The sequence below is a fragment of the Phallusia mammillata genome, chromosome 1 (assembly GCF_965637545.1).
Source record: "Phallusia mammillata chromosome 1, kaPhaMamm4.hap1.1, whole genome shotgun sequence".
Classification (NCBI taxonomy): Eukaryota; Metazoa; Chordata; class Ascidiacea; order Phlebobranchia; family Ascidiidae; genus Phallusia; species Phallusia mammillata.
The window spans coordinates 6,415,618-6,441,097 of NC_137252.1; the positions used below are offsets into that span (position 1 = coordinate 6,415,618).

Below are 25,480 nucleotides of genomic sequence, written 5' to 3' on the forward strand. Positions count from 1 at the left end.
TATTGCATAGCTGACCCCAATAATGAATTGTTGTCATTCTATGGCAATGTTATCGCAAAATTCTTCGGCACCACGAGTCGTAGACTCAATATAAGTGTAAACCAAAACGATACCATTGTGTTGACGTTTATTTCTGCATTATTTGTTTAATTTTATCCAAACACCATCACAGTTTATTGACACTGAACAAAAGAGTAAAGATTTTGAAAATATCCTTAAACGCTGCAAGACTTGATTGTATCCTTAACGCTAAATTTACCAAAAAGCAGTAGTGCATAAATTTAGAATGATTGCGATTGCCATTAGTGGAAAGCCGATGTTGCAATATTTTACATAAGCTTAAGTGGGGGAAGGAGATCAGTTTAGCAGACAGCAATGGAAAAATGCATTATTCTCCACTAACTACCAAAAACACTGTCCAATACCTTTGAAATTAACACTAGTATTCAAACCTTTGCAATAAAGTGTTTGTCTAACCCCGGTTTAAACTTTTCAATGTGCAAAAGTAGTCACTACGGTATAACGTTGCTCTTTGTTAAGTTTTGTCTTTCATATGTATAAAAACAACAACACATGTTTTGCATCTGGGTTATCAATTTATTTCATTTGGTTTTTCGATAGCTTATCAAAGCTACTGCTGACGCTGAGGTTCGGGTTGCTGGTCTCCTTCAGCAAGAAGTTGTTGAAGCTCATCTGGGATCATAGCCATCTCTGGCATTTCTTCAGCGTCGGGTCTGGGGCCATCTTCCGCGTTTTCATCTGGAATGAAATTTATGAGTAAATCTTACAGAAAATCACAAAGATGCGTCAATGGCCAAAATGCATTAAGCGGAAACGTTTTACATTGTTTTTGAGGTTTAAACACTAAAAGTTAAGAAACTGATACAGTGATTTTAGAGTATAAAACCTTAAAAAAGTGTCCATATGGCCATAATGATTGGTACGTTAAGTTTTACTCTGCCTGCTTGTTGAAGACGGGATTAAATAAACAGCCATTTTTTTAATTTGATACTCTTTACTTATCAGACAGAAACCAAAAAGCCAAAACTCTCTATAAAATTTAGGGTTTTGAAAGTTTTATATCGTTTGTCTCTACAACATGTCGATTGTAAAAAGCATCAATTCAATAAATGACAAGCTGCAGACCAGGCTCACTGTTTCGGTCTCATCAGTGTAGACTTTGAAAAGAGATCGGCCGTATTGGCTAGTGTAGCCATCCTGTCGGTTGTTCTCTAATTAATATGCTTCTTATTGAACCATTACATACCATCTTGCTCGTCATAGTAGTAGCGACGTCGTCTTGCATAATATCGTCGTCTCCTTGCATAATAACGGCGTCTTCTGGCGTAATACCTTCGCCGTCTGGCCCACCACCAGGCCTCGCTGACCGTACCGGCCACAAGAAGAAGTACAAGAACAAGGAGAAGCTTATTCATATTCTGCACAAAAACAACAAGTTTAAAACTCAGTTAGAGATGCAGAAACAATAAAGCCTTGACTGTGCTGGCCAACAAAGTTTGTGTCACATTTATATATCTTTGTTTTGGGATTCCCATTGCTTTTTTTTTCTGTTGATTGGCGGTGGAAATTTGTAATTGCTTTCTCCGAAAGATTTTAGACTGAATGTATTAGTCTTCAGGCGAATTGAACTGCATTTGATGAGACCCAAGAGTACCAGTTTAATTTCATTTTTAGTTTTTGTTTCACCCAGTACGTGTGAACTTTATTTCCATTTTGCCTTGGAATTTCCAGTCAAGCCTGGTGTTAGAGTTCCCATGTACAATAAAACAATAGAATACACAAAAAGGTACACAGGAGTGTCGCGGTGGATGTGTTTTGATGATTTGGTATTGATGTTGTACAAGACACAAAACTCATGGGCCACTGTATTGTTGAGATTACATACTGTCAATTTGAATTTAGAGCCTATTTTATCCGTGGGGTCACTGCAACTTGGCAAACGCTGGCCTATGAGAAGCTGACTCAATTTTAATCTTAAACACATTACCAGATAATGATATATCAAGTTGGCGAAAAATGTTTCTGTTAGACACCCCTACTAATTATGATAAGAAGTCAGGGGCGGCACAATTCCATTAATTTTTTATATGAATGGTCTGAAGCATTTGAATTTTGTACAAATATTAAAACCTGAACGAAATTCGTATCCGGGAGTTTCGTCATTAAACACCCCGTTACAAAAATTCTTCATAAAAGGTCAGTAAGTCGAAATCAAATTGTAAAAAATAAGCCACACACTGATCTGTACAAACGTGCTCTGGGTCAGTGGTCGGCAACCGCCGGACCGCGAGGAGGTCGTTACTGCGCCGTATATTTTTTCGTGTTAAATGCTTAAAAAACATTTTGCCAATGTATCCCCAAATGTTTGTTGTTTTTTAAAGGCCGCTCCGCGAGAATACTTCAGTTCCAAAGACTGCCCGCAGTACGAAAGGGTTGCCGTTCTCTGCAGTCTGGGTTAAACAAGCTTTTACAAAGCGTTGTACGCATGAAGCTTATAAAACTCAACATACGTCTAATAGCTTATGAAACGTAGTTCAAAGATTATTTACTAAACATTTTGGTTTTTGTGCACACCTCAATGCAGATACTGCTCTAAAATGTGGATATCCTTTAAAAGTTGTGGCCTCCGGTTCTCCTTTAAAATTAAAGTTTCCAGATGTTAATTGCTCTCGATTTGATTGACAGTTTTGTAATCAAAACTTTATGCATCGTTTAATTACAAACCGTACTTCCACGTAATTGAAACTCCACCAACTGTTACAGGGCCCATATTGAGGAAGTAGTTGCAATGGAAATTGGCCAATACGCTTCCGTCTTAAAGCCGCCTTATGGTAACGTTCAATTAAGTTTTTTTCCCGTTATTCAAAGCTATCCAATTGGTATCCATATGAAAACTTACATTAGCCTTATAGTAGCTAATGGTACGCATTACTTCAATAACATTTGAACATAGGACGTGTAGATGACTTATTGCATCTTACGACAAACACGAAACTGATTATTTTTTGCAGTATGGGCGACAATTTCACCCACAATCAATGCACAACTAAACTAGAGTTTATCAGTATTGTTTGTGCAACTAAATGACAAACACAACGATTTGAATAACTGTGAACAACAATTGCAAAAACATAAAATAACTGCTTTAAACGATTAAAACAACAAAATACAATACCAAATGTTAATGTGAAGCGGGATTCGGACTCACAACTATACGTTTAACGTGTTATTTACGTAAACGTCCCGAAAGTCCAAACTTATTTGAATACAAGTACCTTTTATTGGCATTCCCGTCACTCTAAAATCGTTGGAGAGTAGAAGTTTAATCAATTGAAAAATAAAATAAAATAATTGCTTCATTTTTATAAGCAATTTTACTACCCCTAAATGGTTGTACAGTGACGAACAATTTAAGTGTGGTGAAACGTTAATTTAAAAAGACATGAAACATTTCACAAAACTGTCAAAATAGTTTTTTATCCCACGAATTTTCGGAGAACTTCTGTTGTATCGTATTGACTCAGGCTAATTGCCTCAATTTCCACTCTAATAGTTTCCTGTTGATTTTTCATCATATGCTGCACGTTCCCGCTGTGTCTATTATGTTTCAGAATCAACAATATTAGCAAAGCCGCACGTTAAAGTCTCACGTTCTGTTTTTTCCACACAGCTGTGGAGTGGGAATCTTAACATAAAAAATCCCAAGTTAAAATTGCAACAAAAATTCACCGGAGTTAAATGGTAAAAATAACGCCACAAGAAATGAAATCAAATGCATATAAAAGCAACCCATCTTGAAGCTTCATATCTTAGTTCTAACTGCAAAAATTCGGTAAGCTTAAATAGTAACCATCAATTTGTTTAAATCACGGTACGCCAGGCCCATTGAAGGCGCCATACCGAATCAGCCGGTCACCAAGCATTTGCATAGACGCTTTATGGCTGATCCCGGTTATGAATTTATGTTTATCTTAACATCAATTTGTTTAGTTAGTTAGTAATTAACCTTACAATTTTGTGCGATAGAAAATGAACAAGCTTCTGTTGATTCTGGGTCTTCTTCTTTTGGCCACAGCAGTGAGTGAGGCCTGGTGGTACAGACGACGCCGTTATTACGCCAGGCGTCGACGTTATTACTACAGACGACGAAGATACTACTACTACAGACGACGACGTTATTATTACGACCAAGACGAAGGCAACAATTCAATAATTATGTTTTTAATCAACTGAAAACGTTATATTTCCTTGTAGTTATTTTTAGGCAAAAAGCCAAAAGATAAAGTTTGCTACAAAACAATATGACGTGAGCTCCTGTTGTCTATTATGTTATATCAGGCTTTTGCGCAAAAGACCAAAGTAATACTTTTACAGCTTACTAATTGTCACTGCTTTGTTAAATTTATTTTCCACACTGTCTCCTTATTTGGGGTGAATAATTTTGCTTTTGGTAAAGTGCCATACAATAATTGCAACTCTACGAAGTAAATCGGGTTTTGAGATGTTTTGTTTGTTTTCCAACAACAGAAGAAGAGCAAGATGGACCAAAACCGGACATGCAGGAAGACATGCCTGATATGGAAGAGATGCCGCAGATGGACATGATCCCTGATGAGTTGCAGCAGCTTCTTGCTGAAGGAGACCAACCCGAACCACAGCGCCAGCAGTAGTTTGGATCGCTTGAGAAAGCCGATAATAATTAAATGGCAACCAAGATGCAAACCTGTGTTATGGTTTATTAAAACCCACGTAAACTTTAACTATTTTTTCTTCTTTAATCCATCAAGCAAGAAACTGTAATTAGTTTCAGTCGTAAAATAATTCAAAATCAAAAAATCAGATAGCGTGAGAGTTGAAGGTGGAGTGAGAGTTCGTAATAAAATTTGAACGAAGTCATGTTGGGTAAATTTGTGGGAAATTTGTGAAATTTCGAATAACTTATTTGGATGTCGCACTCCTGGTTGATTATGATTGCTTTCAAACGTTTAGTGGTTTAATTAGAACGATAACTTTAGTAACAGATCAAATCCATCAACCGCATACTGTAAGTTAAACTAACGATTACTGTTTCCTTTTCAACTATAAAACAGTAAAACCATTAGACGATAAAATCCATGGTAAAACCGAGTCAGTCGGTGCAAATAAAGGAATATATATTTCGCCTATGTGGCATCATCAGTTCCTGGAAATCAAAATACAAATCAATACAGAAATGAGTGCTAGAACAGACACGCTAAAATAAACAAAAGCAGTAAAACAGAATAACAGTAAAACAAGAGACTGCTGTTACTAAAACCCTAAATAAATATATGTGTTACGCAATTATTACATCACACATACTCTGTGGCGCCGTAGTGTTTGTTTTGTAAGCGGCGACACTTGACGTGACAGGTGAATGCATGTGTATCTATAGTCGTGGTTGGTTCTCGTGAAGAACAGATGTGATTTACCTGTCTGATTTTTAAGGGCCGGTTTTTATACTGTTTACAAACATTGCAACAACTGACAACTGCAGGTCTGCACCGAACTGTAACGGCGTGTTACATATATATTTTCTCCCCTGATTCGGTGTCCAGAGTTGCGCTTGTTTTGTTTGGATTTTGCGGTAGGTTCGGGTAGCTTTGGTAGTTAGTAACAGCAATCCCTTGTTTTGTTGGTATTCTGTTTTACTGCCTTTAATTTTTATAGCGTGTTTAGCACCCATTTTTATATCGATTTGTATTTCAAATTCAAGGAACTACTGATGCCATATAGGCGAAATATCTATTTCTTTATATAAACCGACTGACTCCGTCTTACCGAGGATTTTATCGTCCATTGGTTTTGTGGTTTAATTTGTTTCTCATTCCTCATGACGTTAATTTCAAAATAATTTACAAAAGCTTCACAAACATTTTACTTCTACGTCTCACGGACGGAATTTTGATGGCATATCTTATGACGGACGTTTTGAAAAGTTCACAAATCGTGTTGTGTTTTTGTTATTTTGGTATTACAGCACACAGGTTTTTATTACTCAGGATTATAGTTTTACTGTTTAAGACAATTGTGGTTTTCTGCATAAGTTTAACTTTTTCTTCCCTGATCATCAGTCGGTCTCATTACCGTTTCCAATCAACATTTTGAGGACTTCGTCCTCACCACCGAAGCCCGATCCAAACATTTCTTGACCTTCAGGCCCCTCGGGTCGGAAGAAATCTTCACCTTCTGGTTCTTCTTTATCTTCTGGTTCTTCTTTATCTTCTGGTTCTTCTTTATCTTTTGGTTCTTCTTTGCCGTTTGGTTCTTTTTTGCCTCCTGGTCCTTTATTGCCTCGTGGTCCTTCTCCACCCTCTGGTCTTTCTTCGCCCTCTGGTCCAAAGATTTCATTACCTTCTGGTCCCTCTGGTCCGAAGATTTCATTACCTTCTGGTCCATAGACGTCTTCACCGTCTGGTCTGCCACCCATTCCGTCTGGTCTTTCGCCTTCTTGGTGATGGTGGTTTTGTTCATGGTCATGATCGCCATGATGTTCTTCGTGTTTGTGATCGTAGACCTGATCTGAATTTCGTTGGTATTTTTAGGGTGTTTTGTTTTTAACTTGGGTTGGTGTATAATTAATTCGCATGCAAGCATTAGAAACTACAAAAAGACGTCGATTTGCATTACTTTAAAGGAGTTAAGTTTGCATTAATTTGTGCAAGCAGCATTCCTTACTTTTTGGGAAGTTTAATTCCACTCCGATTATATTCTGTAAATTTACTTCGAGCATTGATCCATCTTCAGTTTTTATCTCTTTCGTCAGTTTCGCATGTTTTTTAAATGGTTTGGCAACTAAAAAACAAATAAACAATCGTTTGATGTTACTCATGAAACTGTTGAATTATGTACTTATGTACACATTTATTTTTGTATTTACTTCATTGCTAGTTTCTTAAGCAACCAAAGTATACAAGTCAACTTGGGTGTCCATAAAAATCTTACCGGAAAATTGGAGAAGGGAAATCCCCAGAACTGCAACAATCTTACAACAATGCAACAATTTCATGTTTTCCTTGACGTTTAAAGTTCTCCAATTTACTACACAAAAGAAGCCTGTAAAAAATATTGAATAATATTCTTCGTCCATCTTTGTAAAGCACGTTTATCACCAATACTAACTAACACTAAACAAAAGTCCACCCAACGTTTTCAAACAAATAATAGTAGTCTGAAGTTTATCAATGCATACACGAAAATACCACCTTAGCTTCACTTATATATAGTCAACTACGTTTAGTATACGCAGATCAGTTTCCTAAGCATGTTTGTATATTTGAATAGAAGTAACAACTGCTGTGTTTGTAACTTCCAGTTGTTTTGATAAACGTTTATAGGTTAATGTTTTTTGAGTTCAAACCTAAGAATTGTAAACGTTTAAGACTATTTTTCGATTTAAAAACATGATGTTTCGTGTATTGTTTTTTCGTAAGTTTTTCACGTATAAAGGTATTTTAACTTTAGCCTTTTAGTATTCAATGCAAATACCCAATTGGGTCAGACCTGTATGCAAAGTATCAAAGCATTGAATGTATATCACACGGAATAGCATTTGCAATCAACATTACTTGAATTTAAGTTGGTATGTATAACACATTCTATAACTCCATAACACCAACACGTGGCCTTTCTTCCAGTATCTCTAATATGCCAAAAACCAGTGTGTTATTTGAACCGCTGCCCGAAAGATTGCAAAAGAGTTTCATTCATCTATATTTAATTATGTCTAAGCAAGGCATATATTGCTGCGACTAGATAAAATAGTTACACTTGCTAAACTTAGGTTTAAGTATACGTCGAAATGGGCCTATTAAAAACAAACGAAATAAAATCTGCACGGGGACGCAGTTGATTCAAAACCTAAACAAAACGGTGCCCACATGCAGATATAAATTGTAATCCAGATTACTTTAACACATGTGTATAACACAAGTTAGTTCCTAAGAACCGGTTTAGGTAAACTTATCGCAATTCTATTGGTGTAACTACTTTACTTAGAGCGGTTGTAGATATCAAAAGCATTTTTTTACAAATTTCAAAAGCGAATGTAATTCTTTCAGTGGCCTTTTAATTTGTTTTGTCATATGTGCAGCGCGAAATACGGTAAAAACTTTTAATTCATACGACCAAACAAGTAAAGTAATGCCCACGTTTCTCGTGCTTAGTATCAAATTCACCAACCAGTTTTAATGCATTAGTTTTGTAGTGAGTAAGAAAAAATGAATGGGTTCCTTCCTACATGAAATATAAGACAACACAGGTGCTGCTGCTACAGCAAAACGATTTAAGCTTTATTGTCAGAGAAATAATGGCAACAAAAAACCCTAATAGTTTACAAAAAATCGTTGATAGCTGGAAGTAAAGCAGTACAAGATTTTTGTTTAGCCTACTAATAATTTTTTAACGGTGCCAAATCATTTCATATAAATTTTCCGGTTTGAAGCAAATACAGAAGAAATTTTAAGTTTTGTTATAATGGGAGGTATAAAATTTATTGTGCTTCAGCGAGGTGCAAGGTTTTTTGCGATTTCTACAGAACAAATGAAGATTCTGGTTTTCGTCTGCATGTTATTTCACCTATCTGTACAACAATATCCAACGGAACATTGCCGTAAGTAAACAGTATATTTTTGGAATAACATTAGCCACATCATCAGGTACTTAAATGTACTAATAGCAACTGTTTCTATTTGAAAAAAAGTCACTTTAATTGCTTGTGTTCGATTTTCTAATTTGTACGTGCTTACAACGGTGCACGAAGTTTGCGAATCCGTATAACAGTCTTTGGTTGCAGGGAATGAGCTATAAGTAGGCTCTAATACCTGCAGGTTGTTATATATTTGCACACAAACCAATCAAACAAACGCTCAAAATATCGATAATGCTGGTTTGGAATCAAAGGGTTCAAAAAATCAGTTGCTATGAAACGGTTACCTCGGAAATATGAACAGTGTTAGCCAATCACCAAACCATAGAAAAGGAAGGGTCAGAAATAAAAATCTAAATGGATTTCGGGGGACTGTGCCACGACGCAAAATTAAATATACATATAACTGATTATCTTGTTCTTCAGGTCGCGGACCACTAAATTGCACAATCGTGCTGTGCCGGATATATGAACCGGAAAACGTCACGTGCTGTAAGTATTTGTGGAAATTTTATGAACCAATTATTTTCATTAGGAACCCTAAGTAAGATTCAGTAACTTTGTAAAAAAAACATCTGTAGCGCCCTGCCTAGCGCCGTTTACATATCTTCAATCTTCTCTGGCAACAGCTCCTTTGATTTCACTTACTGACGCAAGTTATACTTGTCCGAAGTTTATCAAGGCTTCTTTGGATTAGCCTAGGTTTAACAAACATGCGTTCATTCTTTAGACTAATGGCAATAAATTTTGTACAGTTTTGCAATCACTTGTTACTGACATGTTTTTTTACAGTCTTCGCACCATACGATGCATCGAAAAACATTTATAACCTAGGTGGAGGAGCGTGTAAGTTACATGTTTTAGATGACTTAACACATGACAAGACATAGTTTATGGGGAAAAATCGTTTAAAATTATTTTCGTTTTCAGGGGGAGACAACCAAAGTGTAACAAAACAAATAGCAAGTATGTTTCGAATTGACTTTGGTTGCGGTTAAGGTTGAAAATTTTCAAGTTGATTGTTTTTGATGTTCTAAAAACTGGTTCCCAAACTAAAGTTCGCAAGTGTAAGAAAATTTTTCGATTTTTTCTTCATTTTATTAGGTTACTTGTTTTACAGACTATGGATGTACAGGTACTGATTGTTGCTTAACCAGAATCACATCTCCTGTACGACTTCTTTTGCAATTCATAGTCGGGAACCTATCAAGTAGGCCTTTTAATTAAAATTTTTTAGGTAAACTATAAAACTTATAGAAAGTCGAAAAAATAGTAATAACACCCAAACTCCCATGTAAGACATTTACTCAAAACATTTTAAGCCGCAAAAAAGTTTCCGTGTTTATAGCACAAATTTAACCAAAAATAAAAAAATTTAAGGGAAGACAGGGAAGTTTTAAGAGTAATCTTGACAGCCCTAACATGGATGCGAAAAAAGCAAAACTTAAAAACAAAACAAATAAAGCGGTATCCTTGGTGAGGACCACATGTCAAATCTCAGTTAAACATCTACAAATTGTAAAGCAATTTAGTTAATATCAATCAAAATTTTTAAATCGGGCATAATATAAATTTATGCCAGTTGTTTCAATTGGTTTAATTTGTAAAAACAGTGCGTGGTTTATTGTTAATCTAACCGTGACATTTCTTCTTCATAGGAGGTGTGAATTACACAATCCACATGGCGCATTACGAGAAATGTAAGTTGAATTTTGTGAAGTGAAAAACAAAGGGGAAGAATAAGCCAGTTCATATCTTGTGACAAAAACTAATTGCGAACACAAAATAAAATCCCAAACGAGAAAAAAGAAAATGACACAAAATCTAATTTGTACAAAACTTCTTGAAAAGTATGTTACGAAATCAAACAAAATGACGCACTATTATGATTTTGTCCTAAAGCAAAAATAAATAAAAAATCTATATGCAGGTTTTCCCGGACAAGAAAGTATCGCCCAATCACTTTTACCGACTAGAGCAACAGACTGTCTTGATCTTTCACTGTACTGCTGTGAGTGCACTTGAAACGATTTTAGGCAACTTTGTAAAGATTTTTTGGCTTTAGATGTTATGTCAAACTACATTATTACTTGCTATAACTAGAAAATACTGTTTGCTGTGAGCTTGAAATTTATGTTGCTAAATTTGTTAATTGAGTGTCAACAATTAGAGCGGACGCAAGACAAAAAAAAAGAATCAAAAAATAATGGCAAAATCATTTATAGCAGCTTCAACTCAAGCTCCACAAACAACCAGCGCAACAACCCAGCATATGACTACCGCAATATCAAAAGAAACAACAACAAAACCGTCCACTCCTTTACCGGTGTTTGTCCAATGTAAGATTTAGTAGTACATTCATCACCAACAAATTGGTAACGTTTGATAGCGTATTTTATTCATTTTTGTAAATCCAACAAATAAGTTTTGTAATTGCGAACGGTTTTAAATTGTTTTACAAGATCTTCCCCAACTACACCAAGAAGCTTTAAAACTAAACCCAGCCAGTGTAGAGGATTTGGAGAAAGTCGAAGTTTTACTGCAGAACGTGTCAAGACAAATAACAGCAGAAAATAAAATCGAGGAGAACGAAAGCAACGCACATTTGTGCATCGAACTTCTCAAACATAGCAATCACAGTGAATACAATTCAAACCTACAACTTGGATCAACTCACATCGGCTTTACTTTACGAACCAATGGAGTTAGACGCCTCCTGGTTGCAGTGTTTGTCGTTAGAATAAATACAACAGAAATTGCACAAACTCAACCCGTCCAATCTGGCTTCCTTGCCATAACGCGGTATATAGCTGCCTTGAACACAACATATATCGCCATAGCTGGTTGGGACGCGGATAGCTTCCTGAGCTCACGCAGCAAACGATCACCTAGCGATCATGTAAACGATCAACTGGCAGGAAACGTAACTTTCATTGGACCCCCAACGTCGCCTGAGTTTTTCTGCAAGGAGATTATTGCGAAAAAGAAACTCGAGTCGAACCTGGTGATCAACAAACTGGAACCAATCTGTCTCTTCTTCGATAGAGTTGAAATGAAGTATTCGAATCGAGGCTGCGTAACAATCACTGATGACGAAACAGGCAACGTCACTTGCAAGTGTAACCATCTCACACTTTTCACCGTTCTACTGACTGTACAATCCACCACCATCCCAAAGGGAGTTAAGGTAATTTTTCATTCGTTTAATTTAACGGACAAAAAAGAGAAGAAAATTTGTTTTTTAGATTACATCTTACACCACGGAATCAGCATCTATCATGTTTCTGGTCGCCTCCGTAATAATTCTCTTCAAGTCGAAACACAGCGGAGATCGAGTTCCGGTTCAAATCAGTTTGTCACTGGCTCTCCTACTTTTCCACACTGTCAACATATCACATGATCTTGCTGTCTTAAATGAAGTTACTTGCGTGGTGGTGACAGTATTCAATCACTATTTGTTGCTGTGTTCAGGTGAGTAAAACCTAGATCATGTGTTCCGTCAAACGTTTCAATGATTAAGCTATATACGTAACTTGCGTCAAAAACATAACTTGCCAAAACCGTTATGAGGTGACAAATATGTTCATTTAGCACCATGCTTGTTTTAGGAATGTGGTTCCTGGTGGAAGGAATTCGACTCTTCATGGCGACTTCGTTTCCAGTCCAATTCCGAACACAGGATTCATCTAATCGTCTCAAGATTTTCATGCTGATCGGATGGATTCTTCCCGCTTTGATAGTGGGCTTGTCCATGGCTGTTGGGTTTCCCCTCGGTTTCTTTATGAAACCCCAACCGCTGTACGAGCAATGTAACAAATTTATCCCGATTCTCAAGTATGACAGATGCTGGTTGGCTCCTGGTACTTTGGTCTTCTACACAACGGTGGTCGCTCCTCTTGCTCTCGTCCTTCTCATCAACTTCATGATCATGCTGAAGACAACACATGTGATGCTCCACTCAAAGAGGATGCAGAACAGAGGGGAAGATCCTGGGACAGGAGATGCGTTGAGAGCAGCAAAGTCTTTCATCTGTCTCTTTTTCATGCTCGGTGGCACTTGGGTGTTGGCTTTCTTCACAGGTGATATATTGCATGTGCGTGTAAACTTTCATCTTTGCACTGTACGGTGGTTACAATTTGACAACTAATGTTTTGCAGGAGTCGGGAACGAGATTTCGAACGAGGTGTTCATGTACATCCACAGCTTGGTGAACGGATTGCAGGGAATCGTCGTGTTTCTGCTGTACTGCGTTATGGGTGACGACATCAGGCAGGAAATTCTACCGTGTAAGCGTTAGACTGATATTAGGTTTAAGCAGCAATAAACAAGGCAAACGCGAATGGAGGTGAAAGTTCAAACAATTCGTTTTCGTTTGGAATTAAAACATTGACATTGTTATTCGGTTCGGATGCGTTGTATGTCTTTAGGCGTGACAAAATCCCCGGCTTCAGAGACGGGTTGAGAAAACAAAAACACTTGATTAAAACAGTGCATTATACTGCATATGGAAAATTATACTGCATATGGAAATGTTTTGATTAATTTGCTACAATTTACATTTTCAAACCGTTTGATCTGTGTGAAAAGTTAAGCGTGGACTTTTTTTCGATTTCTTTGCTTTGTGTGTCATTTCAACTTGTTCTTGGCTACTTTAAATTTTGCATTTTTATTGTAGCTCTCTTATCTCAGAACATTTGTTCATCTAAGTCATGTCTGTTGCTGTTAATACGGGGATAAATTTCACTAATTTTAAAGATGTTAGAAATGTAGCAACATCTTAAGATACACTCCAACTTACCCAAAAAATCTTTGCAATATATTTTCAGTGTTGGTATTACATTGTATAAATCTTTCCAATGTCTTTACTTGTGTTTGGTTTTCAGTCTTGTGTGCTGTTACGTTGTAGTTTGTAATGATTTTTCGTCGTAACCTCTCCCGCATCATCGCACGTCACAGCATTACTTTACAACTTCCCCTTATGGGAATGCTTATCGACGCCAGTAAACGGTAAAATCACGGAATTTGTCGGCAAAGGCACAGGAATTATCTGTCCACTGAGTTTATCATATCGTGTTTTACCTTGCACTGATACCATAACGAATGTTTTTGTTTTGTATTTCGCGTTCGTACCGTCACAGAAAAGCATTATTTTATTTTATGCAACGTAACAGTAAACGTGTGTGATTATAAAAATATTCTCTTTGCTTTAGTTTCACAGCAGGGTAAAGAGATTCAAATTTGTTTTGTTGCCTGTCAATCCCAGCTCTTGTTGTTGTAATACCAAAACATTTTTGAGGCGTTAATATCGGTAGTAACTTCATACAGACCGTAGAACGTCCGCAGTCGGTATTGAGCTGTGTTGTTCATTATTCCTATCGTCCCTTTAAAGGTCAAAAAGGTTTCAGCGGGTTAACTATAAGGGTTCTACGTGAACAAAAGTGATAAGTTGTACGATTAGTTGTTCTTGCGAATCTCCATCATTCCATCACATGTTACAAACAAAGGAAATTGTTTATCAACCATCCTTCTGTTTCGTTTTCAATCGTATCGGTGATAATTAACGGACTTTGTAGAAACGAAAGATATGCCAGTTTCTTGTGGTGTATGCTCAATTGTGGCATCGCAGAGACTAGGCGAGGCATAGGATTTTACCTGTTACACCGATCAAACTGGAGTACCGTTGGATGGCTACAAGAGCCAATACGGTCGATCTCTCGTCACCAGCTGCACTGATCAGACCTTATAGGTTATCTTATCATTTATTGGCTCCATATGCTCTTACACAGAAAGATATGCTATATGCTGTATTTTGTGTGCAGATGTTCCTTAAGACATGAATTTTTTAAGAATTACGTAAGGATAAGATAATTAAAAACGCTGGTTTAGAAGCAAGTGAAACTTTTGTTCAAATACTGTGAACGCAACCATTAACCTGTGCATCGATTTTTAGCACAAAGCACTAAATTGGATGAAAAAAGTCATGTGTTTGCCGTCTCTAAGTAGCATATGGAAAAGATATATATTAGCGTTAGTATTACAGCACCAATAGTGGCAAATATTATAATTTACAAACTGACACCAGGTGACGCACGCGGTCAACAAATGACAACATTCAGGTGTCACATACATAAGTCTGTTGTGGATACTAAATGTCGCCAAATAGTATTTTACAAGTTATTTCATCTTTAGTAATCATTGTGCATGAAAAAACCCATAAAATTGAAAACGAACCACAAATGAAACGCATGTTTGGAAACACATTAATAGCGCATATTACAATCCTACTCATTTTGTTTTAGCTGTTAATTTAACAAAGGAATTATGCTTTTTACCTGTTTTTTATGAAACAGTATAAATATTCATTTTGTTTATATGAGCAGAATAATCGAAGGTTGCCGAAGGATCAGAAAAGCATAATACAGATAAAAGCGATTAGGTATTCGCACAAGAGAGAAAACACATAATGAAACACAATCACATGCGATAACACAGGTTTTATTTGGTAGGGTTTAAAACCTTGGTATGTTTTTTGTGTTCAAAATGGTATTGTGATGCACGTATTTCCGGCATGAAGAAGTTTTAATATTGTTGTGTCAAAACTGTTTTCTTACAGACCAAAACAAGAAAAAACAAAATAAAAAAACATTTCGGTTAATGTCGGATGCACTATAATTAGTGGTGAGATTAGCCGGTTTGCACGGGTTCTATAGAATCGTTTTACGGAATTTTATGAGACCAGCGAACCGGTTAGCATTACTAGTTAGAGTCAATGGACATTTTGTAACAGAAGTGGCTGAAAAAAAGACTTGTGTGATAAAACCGGCTGACAAAAAATTTGAATCCCACCACTGACTATAATCAAAATGTGCCTTCGAAATTTTGTGCTACTTAATACGCAGAAAATGCATAATAGACACACGTCACTTAGCTTGCAGTAATTCACGATGAAACGGAAGTGTAAATATATGAACGCTATCTATAAAGGTGACATGCAGCAAATATACAGCGATGAACGAATGGTAGCTTGCCATTTGTTTCAAACCGACCACAATCGATTTTGCAACAAAGCTTTTTGCTGCATCAAATAAGATTAGTTTAGGTCTTGCTTGCAGTAGCAGAGGTTTAGTAGAGCGCATGCGATTTTGGTTTATTATGGAGCTGTCCCACAAGAAAGCTCGTTTTGTCGAACTGCTGATGTTCGTCGTCTTGTTGCTTCATGAAACTGATCAACAATATCCAACTGAATATTGCGGTCAGTAAATGTTAATTGCAAAAGTTTTATATAAGTTAAGTTGTTAAATGAACGTCTACCTATTTTTATTGATTAAACTTTGTTTTAAAAATGGGTATTTTTTGGGTGATTTAGTTATAAATGTTACATGCCTTACAATTGATAGGTATTGGAAACAATTTCAAAGCAAATTAAAGTGCGATCAATACATTGTAAAAATTCGACGGTTAATAAAATTTACAACTGAAATCTCCATGTCCATGACATTGTCGATACACTTTATGCATAAACTTTATGCAGTGTGATGACAATTGACAGACTGCAAAGATCGCCCAATTCAGCTTGTAGTGATCTGGACCGACATTGTAACTTCTATTTAACGTTTTTTTTTTCAGATGTCGGTCCGCGAAACTGCACAGTGTTTCGTTGTCAGTATTATTCCAATGAAAACAACACATGTGGTGAGTTTTACATCAAAAATGTAACACTAGACTAACGTATCTGACAACATTCAACGTATGTGGTGGTTTCTTTTTTTGCATCGACATAAAAAAGTTTTGAATGTTAATCTGATCAATAATTTTTTAGCAGCAGGTTTTGCATTGTAACTTCCCCGTTTTTCCTTATCTTTCAATCAGGTCGTGTTTAAACTACTCACAATACTCTTTTAAACCTAAGATAAGACAAAATCGTCTTGATCGCTTGCTGGTAAGGTAATGTTTAGGAAACTCAATTTAATTAGGCGGTGTTGAATATATTTATTCATTAAGACTTGTAGTGGTCAGTTATACCAAACATAGGAGAAGTGTACGAAACCAAATTTAAAATTCTTGAAATGATCAAGTTAAGAATTACTGATTACTTTTTTTCGTAACGGTATTATTTCCAGTGTTTGCACCTTACCAAGTAACACTACCCGTCTTCGATGGGATTGGAGGATCGTGTAAGTACACAATTTCGGTTAAAGAGGTGCCTAAACATATTTTTAGATTATATGTGGAATACGTCTGCCATGTATTTAAAAATTATGTATACGATACAATAAAATTGGTGTGGTGCAGGGGTGCACAACCTTTTCACTATGACGGTGGGACCTCAAATGCTTATTTAATCACATGCCGGAAGGTGTATTATTTTTTTCATGCAATACTGATGTAAATAAATAGGTTTATCTTTTATATGTGATATCTAATGGGGCCTGAAAAGCAGAAATAATTTCTACCTTGATGCACAGATTGAGCAGAACGGTCTAGCAACTAGTCTTTATTGTTTATAACGTCATCATCTACATTTTGCAACTTGTAAGAGAAAAATGATTTACATATTGCGACTACAAATTGCGTTTCTTCGCAGGGGAAGATGCCAGTATCCGCCGGCTCAACACATCAAATAGGCAGTTATTTCTCCAACAGCAACCTAAAATTAGTTTAATCACAAACATTACTGCCAAGGTAGTGGTGTATATAGAATACATCGTTCAGACGTTTCGACAATCTCTGTTGTCATCATCAGTGCATGTTTAAATTAGTTGTTGTGGTTTTGATGCATTTTATGATGCAACAGCAAACCTTGTTTTGACGTAGAATCCAGATGTGTCGGGGCGATGTGTTGTATGACAGAAATACTTACTGCATTCGACCCAGCATTCAGAGTGGAAGTGAAAATCCAATTCAACAATAAACCTCCAGCAGGTTTGTTTAACATTAAACAAGCTTTTATAATGCGAAAAAAAATCATTGGGTAATTATTTTTGAAATTTGAGGGTAATTTGTCGGTCAGATTTTAAGCTAGCACAAATTTATCCAATGTAAACTATATTTGACCATACCGAGTGTGTTTCACTACAAGGGATTAACTGTATTAACTGTAGTGTAACAGCTGGCAAAAATTTTGTGATAGGATATGAAATGTTATACATATACTTGGGTACGCATAAAATTGTGTGCATGTGTGAATAATATTTATTGAAAACATAAAGTGCACATAAGTTGTATATTATAATACATGTTTCGCAGTTCAACAAGAAGTCGAGATTTCTAGCAAACACTATGAAGCATGTAAGTTAATGTGACAAATTACCAGCAGAATTAACTACCTATCGTTTGCACTTTTTCAAAAGGAAAAACATATGAGAAAATTCTATCCACTGACAATTGCTAAACATTATAATGTGCTCAGGTTTTTCAGAATATGGAGTTGATGAAAACATCATACATGCATACCTAAACTCAGCACCAACACAGTGTCTTAATCTTTCCCACTATTGCAGTAAGTTTTGTTTGCATTTTTTTTTATTACTCATGTGATTTTACTAATTTAAGTTTTTTTAAACATTATTTTTAAATTTACAACTTTTGCAGATACAACCGAAAACCGACAAAAAACAACAACAATGGAAATACAGACTCCAACAACAATTCCATTGACAACAAGCGAGGCATCAGGTAAAATTACAATTACAACATCAAAGGGAACCATACCTGCCGTCAAACATAAATAAAAAAGATGTAATAAAATTGTGTCACAAACTTTCCATCTCATATAATCATGTAAATATAGGCAAAAATTATTTACTCGACTAAATTAGCAACAGGCCTACAGTGTACAATCACCAACAATTCTAGTGATAACAACTATTTTAACAGGCAAATCTAAATCATAACATCAACAACAAAAGCATCGCACAACCGGGCATTACCGCGTGGGATTTCTTAAAGATTTGATATAACAAACGAGTTTTAAATAATGACCCAAAACTTTTCAATCTGCATGCGTTTTGTCACCGCCCAATTGCCTTTGTTATAACTTCGCGTCGCACCTTTTTTACGGCACCAAGTTGCGTCCCTTCTGTGGCCTTTTACCTCACAATAACAATAGAAACTGCAGAAATGTTTTGATGTTTAACATTCAAATTTTGGCTTGGATCTTCTTGCTGAAAATTCTTATCGTTGTATTACAATTTTTAACCACGATTATTCTCACAAAATGTCCATACTACAGGAAGTGGTTAATCTTAAACCCACGTTTTGAAGTTTGTTTTTTAACCAGCATTTAAACAACACTGTTTTTAAGACATTCCTATGTTGAACCAAAAAGCAACAAACTTGAATCCTGCAAGTGCAGAAGACTTCAATTGAAAGTTTACTGCAGAACAGAGCAAGAAAAATTATACCTGGAAATAAAACCGAGGAAAATCATGTCAACTCCCAATTATGCATCGAACTAGTAAACCAAATAAAACTGAATACAATTCAAGCCTACAACTTGGATCAACTCACATCGACTTCACTTTGCAAACAAACGGGGCAAGACGACTCGTAGTTGCAGTGTTTGTCTTCAAGATAAACACGACAGCAACTGCACAGACCCAAACCACCGAATCCGGTTCTCTCGCCACAACGCAGTACATAGCTACGCTGAACACAACTTACATCACCATAGTTGGTTGGAACGCAGATAGCTTCCTGAGCTCACGCCGCAAACGATCATCTACCGATCAAGTAACCGATCAACTGCCGGGAAATATAACTTTCATTGGACCCCCAACGTCGCCAAAGATTTTCTGCACAGAAATCATAGCCCAAAGGAAACACGAGCCAAACCTTATGATCAACAAACTGGAACCAATCTGTCTCTTCTTCAATAGAGTTGAAAAGAAGTATTCAAATCGTGGTTGCGAAACAATCACTGATACAGTAACAGGCAACGTCACTTGCAAGTGCAACCATCTCACCCTATTCACCGTTCTACTGGCGGTTCAATCCACCAAAATACCGAAGAGCGTCAAGGTAAACATTCAACCGACTAGTTTAACAAACAGACAATAACAAGAATACAATGTTTGTTTTCAGATTACATCTTACACCACTGAATCAGCATCCATCATTTTTCTGGTCGCCACCATAATAATCCTCTACAAGTCAAAACACAGCGGAGATCGAGTTCCGGTTCAAATCAGTTTGTCACTGGTTCTTCTGCTTTTCCACGTCATCGACATATCACATGATCTTGCTGTCTTAAATGAGGTTACTTGCGTGGTGCACACAGCAGCCAATCAATATCTGTTGCTGTCTTCTGGTGAGTAGAAAACTAGGTCATTTTAGGCATTAAAAATTTGTCAATGGCGCTACGCGTAAATGTCGACTGAAAAAAACTCGACAAAGCAGCTATTTTGTGATAACCCTGTAGTATTTAACACAATGCTTGGTTCAGGAATGTGGTTCCTGTTGGAAGGAATTCGACTTTTCATGGCGACTTCGTTTCCAGTTGAGTTCCGAACTCAGGAATCATCAAAACGTCTAAAAACCTTTTTGGTGTATGGCTGGATCGTTCCCGCTTTTATAGTGGGAATATCTATGGCTGCGGGATTATCCCTTGGTATCTACATGAAAAACCAACCAATGTATGAGCAATGTAACGAGTTTATTTCGATTCTCAAGTACGACAGATGCTGGTTGGCTCCAGGTACTTCGGTCTTCTTTACAACGGTGGTCGCTCCTCTTGGTCTCGTCCTCCTCATCAACTTCGTGATAGTCCTGAAAACAACACATGTGATGCTGAACTCGAAGAGGATGAGCAACAGAGGAGAAGATCCAGACACAGGAGATGCGTTGAGAGCAGCGAAATCTTTTTTCCTACTGTTTCTGATGCTCGGTGGAACTTGGGCTTTGGCTTTCTTCACAGGTAAGTTTGTATTTACATACATTTAAAGAGTTAGACTGATTAATTTTTTACCACGTGGTTTGGATTTAACAAACCCATATCGTATTTTTCAGGAATCAGAAACGAGATTTCGAACGAGGTGTTCATGTACATGCACAGCTTAGTGAACGGGTCTCAGGGAATCGTGGTGTTTCTGCTGTACTGCGTCATGGATGACAACATCAGACAGGAATTCCTGTTGCGCTTGCGCAATGCTGGTATCGGAACGGAGCAGCAGGTTACTGCAAATCAACAAAGAGTCAAAAGTTCAAAAGCTAGCGGAGGTCAAAGTTTACACGGAGAAGGGGGTGAAAGTTCAAACAACTAGTTTTCGTGAATGTTTTGATTGTTCTTGTTATTCTCAATTTCCCTGTTTTTGTAGAAATCTGTCTTTAGTTTCTTTAAACAATTATGTTGCTTTTTAAACAATAATGACGTTAGTGTTTTTTCTACAATTTTTCGCATTTAGTTCTCTTAAAAAGTTATTTAACCAAGCTTTGTGCATGAGCTGCGGGTCACACTATAGGTATAAAGTCGCCATTTTATGCATTTTAACGACCGTTCTGCATCTTAAATGCTTGACGTGTACATAGGAGTGTTGTAACACAGTTTCCGGCCAATCTCGTTTGGAGCTAGTCGCAAACCAAAATATTTGTTTGGTTTACATTTGATCCTTGCAAGTGAAAATAGTAACAATTAAAGCATTGTATTTCGTGTGTTGTGGCTATATGATAAAACCATGTTGCAATATTATCACATTAGGGCTATCGAAACTTTTAAACACGGCTCTACAAGCGACATTTTGCTTGGATAAAACAAATATGCATGTAATGGTAATGTTTCAGCAGACATTTTTTTGAAATATTTCTTTTTTTTTGAAATAGTTCTTTTTACATTTGTGTGTTTAGCCACTGGTAATGCGGTAAAAAGCAAATGGTTAAACTATTTCAAGTTTTAAAAGGATAAATAATAATCTTCCACACAATGCCACCATTTTACCACTGTTGTGTTATATTTTCTTATTTTGCTATTATCTCTGACGTGTAGAGTTACATGTATTTTGAGCTGCTATTACATGGTAGTTGTTACCGAGTTGATTCGCAGGTAATGACACAACATTTCTAGTTCCTCTTGGCTTCAGCATACGTAACATTTTTTGGAATTCGTTGGCAATAGCACAGGAATCATCTTCACATGCGCTGTTTGTGTCGTGTCGAAAGGCTACCATGACAAATGTCATTCAACTCCTGTGATCTACTGACAGTTGTATTAGCACATTGCATTGTTTTACTTGACATAATGTAACAATAAACGCGTGTGGCTGCAGCTGTATGTTCCTTGGAAGGTTGGAGAGGAAATATTGACAGAACTTGTTCCGTGGCAACCACAGCTCTTCCTGTGGCAAAACCCAACTAGATATGTTTAGGAAAAACACTGCAATCCATAGTGGCATTCGAGGTAACCTCCCGAAAGGTTGAAGACGCAACTAGTAAAATTAGGTTTGTCGTCTATTTCTCCGATAAACTGACCAATCCATCATATAGGGGAACAAAATAACAGAGCCAGCACCAAATCATACATACCAGTCCCACTAAAAGGCAAGTGCAAATCAAAAACCAACGATATAGACGGTCAACAACTTACGGAACGATTAGAGTCTGCATTTAACACTATACCGAGTTTAAGTCCTAGCATAGTACAAATACCACCGCACGACAACCACGCCCTAAATCCACCACACGGTGAACTATGCTAGTTAGATATTACAAACCTGACGCAAGGTGACAAACACGAATAATTGCTTAAAGAGGATGCGGAACTGAGGAGAAGGTTGAGAGCCGCGAAGTCGTTTATCCTATTCTCGGCGGCACTCGGGTGTTGGCTTCCTTTCCGGGTGATATTTTACCTTTACAGTAATTTTACTGTACTTTTTATCTCTACGGTGCGATGGTTACAATTTGAAACCCAATATTTTTGCAGGAATTCGGAACAAAATTTTGAACGCAATGTTTTCCTTTAGCGTTTTACGTTTCACTAAATTTGGGGTATTTGAAAATCTCGCAACATTTCAACTCAAACCTAATTACCAAAAAATCGTATTAACGTTATTCCTGTTGGTATCTGATGTATTCATTTATTGCAAAACTTGCTTGTGTTTAGTTTCTGATTTTTGTGCTGTTACATTTTATCGCGTGATGAAGTTGTGGACGCTTTTTTTGGATTTCTATGCAGAGTATTAGGCTGCGGACAAATTCTAATCATTTAGGCGTATGCAGTAAGTGCTGTTTACAATCTATCAAGGGTAACATGCCTAAACCCAATGACATTATACACTCCTTTTGCAAATTGTATATCAACGAATGGATTTTGCTAAAAAACGTAGTGAGTATTCTGAAATACGAGGCACCGAATGCGTTTAAAAAACGAAAAAAAGACGAGGTTCCCAACACAACGACAGCAGACAGTGGCCAGAACAAATGTTAACTAACTTTACCTTACAGCCCCAATTGTGGTAAAAATGTAAACATATAAACTGAAACCAAGTGACGAACGCGGTCAACGAAGAACAATATTCAGGTATTATGTAAAAAGATCTGTGGGTAAATGCTTAAACTGCCTTGTTGTCAATAAATAGTACTTTCGGGTTTATTTTTTTTCCACATCTTTAATTATTAAAACCCTTAAGTTTAAAGAATTCGAAGAGTGCATATTGCATTTATACATCATTTTCCATGATCAGATCAATTTAAATCAAAACATTCCAGTTTTGTTAAGTGTCATGTTATGTTGTTGCGTGTGACAAATCCTCCTATTTGATGCGTTGTTGCATATCACGTCACGGAATCATCTTTTGGTCGCCAACATAGTAATCCTATAGTAATCCAATATAGCTTGTCACAACAGTTATATGGCGGCAACCCTGCATCAGGTGTTTCATCCCGGTTTGTGGAACAACTGTAGTCTGCTTGAATGCCCACTTTAGCGGTACTTTTGTGAACAGCTAGCTTGCGAACGCAAGAAGTATAGGATATAAAACTAGGCATTGGCGACGCAACGTAGGGGTAAGAGGGGGCACTTGACCCCCTGGAATTACAAAGTACCGCAAAATTACAACATTTTCTCGAAAAATGTGATGACTAAAAACGATCATGCTCTAAGAAAGGTAGTTGAGAAAGTCAAATCAAATGTCTAAACAAGCGACTTTGACGATGTCTGCGTTGTTTACGTATCTGGTGTTGTTTCCATAGCCTCCGCCGTTTTTTTGTTTTTTAAACGGACAAAATGGTTCACAGTTGCGGGGTTGTTTCATTGTTGACGCGAATCCACGGCATATATATTATGCCATGTGTACATAAATACATGATATAGTGACCCCCCTGGATAAATTTCTGCCATCGCCCATTAAACTAGGGTATAAAACTTGAATAAACGTGCCTAAGCCGAGCACCGAATCTCAATCACAATACTTAGCTAAAACCGAATTACCAGAAATGGCTTGCACAGTATAATAACAAAAGCAAGGTCGATATTCGTTTGATTGCAAGTCCCAAAATTGACAATTTCCCGTGCCGAGTAGTAGGGCTAAGTGTTGTAAAGAAACAAACCAAGAACTCAAATTTGACACCCTCAAGTCCTTCTGCAAATCGGACACCAGTGGATCGATTTTGTCACAAAAATATTGAGTATTTAAAAACATAACAAAAGATTTTTTTCGATAAGATACGAATGATGTGGTTTTGTAAAGTCAATTGAAATGTCAGTTGTCACCAGAAACGGATAACATCGGTGAGAAAAAAATTAGTACTCGTAAAGAAAAAGCAAAAACATAAAACACGGCATTAAACCGCATGTGCATTGCTTTTGAAAACAAGTGTTTCTTTTGTTGGCATTTTGTACCCACATTCTTTTGCGATAGATAATAGACAATGTAGCACCTGCATTTCTGACGTTAAGGTGTTTTAATATTGATGTGTCAATTATAACAATTATAACAAGTTACGAAGACAAAAAAAAAATCGGTTGTATTTTGTTCTGCTAAATACGCAGAAAAGGCATAATAGCCACACGTCACTAAGCTTGCAGTAATTCATGACGAAACGGAACAGTAAACATATGAAGGCTATCTACAAAGGTGACATGCAAGAAATGCACACAGATAAACGTATGGTAATTTGACATTTGTTTCAAGTCGATCAGAACAGATTTTGCCAAAAGTTTTTCGTTGCAAGAAACCACTTGCGTGTGGTTTAGGTTTTAGTTAAAGTAACAGGGGTTTAGTATAGCGTATGCGGTTTTTGTTCAATATGGAGCTGACTCACAAAAAAGCTCATCTTGTTGAACTGCTGATGTTCGTCGGCATGTTGCTTCGTGAAACTTATCAACAATATCCACAAGAATATTGCGGTCAGTCAAATGTTATTTGGAAAAGTCAGAAATGTTTTTAATTTTGTTTAGATGGAAGTCAAGTTTTTATCAGATAGAAGTGCAATAGGCTTTTAGTGGTAAAACTATTTGATACAATTAAGGGGCATTGGAAATAATCAAAGTTAAATTAAGTAAGTTATACAGTAAAAACACACGCCTTTACAAGATTCAAACGAATATTTTGCATTAGTAGCAAACATTTTGTTAAAATAGGACCTTTTTTCGAAACCAAATTTTCTGAGTTGATGGCATTGTTTATTGTTTGTATTGGAGTATAAAGTCAATTGTCATATTGTGACAATCGCCCAATTCAGACTGTAGTGATTTCCGAATTTGTTGTTCTCATTTTCAGATCTAGGTCCGCGAAACTGCACGGTGTTTCGTTGTCAGTATTATTCCAAAAACAACAGCACATGCGGTAAGTTTGTCATGAAAAA

General features: G+C 36.7%; 1 protein-coding gene across 1 annotated transcript; it reads left to right on the forward strand.

The window, feature by feature from the left end:
- Positions 1–10,892: 10,892 nt before the first annotated feature.
- On the forward strand, positions 10,893–13,392 carry LOC145221548 (adhesion G-protein coupled receptor G6-like). The gene is given in 7 exon segments (XM_080088038.1): positions 10,893–11,025; positions 11,149–11,873; positions 11,932–12,157; positions 12,295–12,765; positions 12,844–13,005; positions 13,008–13,101; positions 13,362–13,392. Coding segments are annotated over 7 exon segments (1,842 nt in total).
- The last annotated feature ends 12,088 nt before the right edge of the window (positions 13,393–25,480 follow it).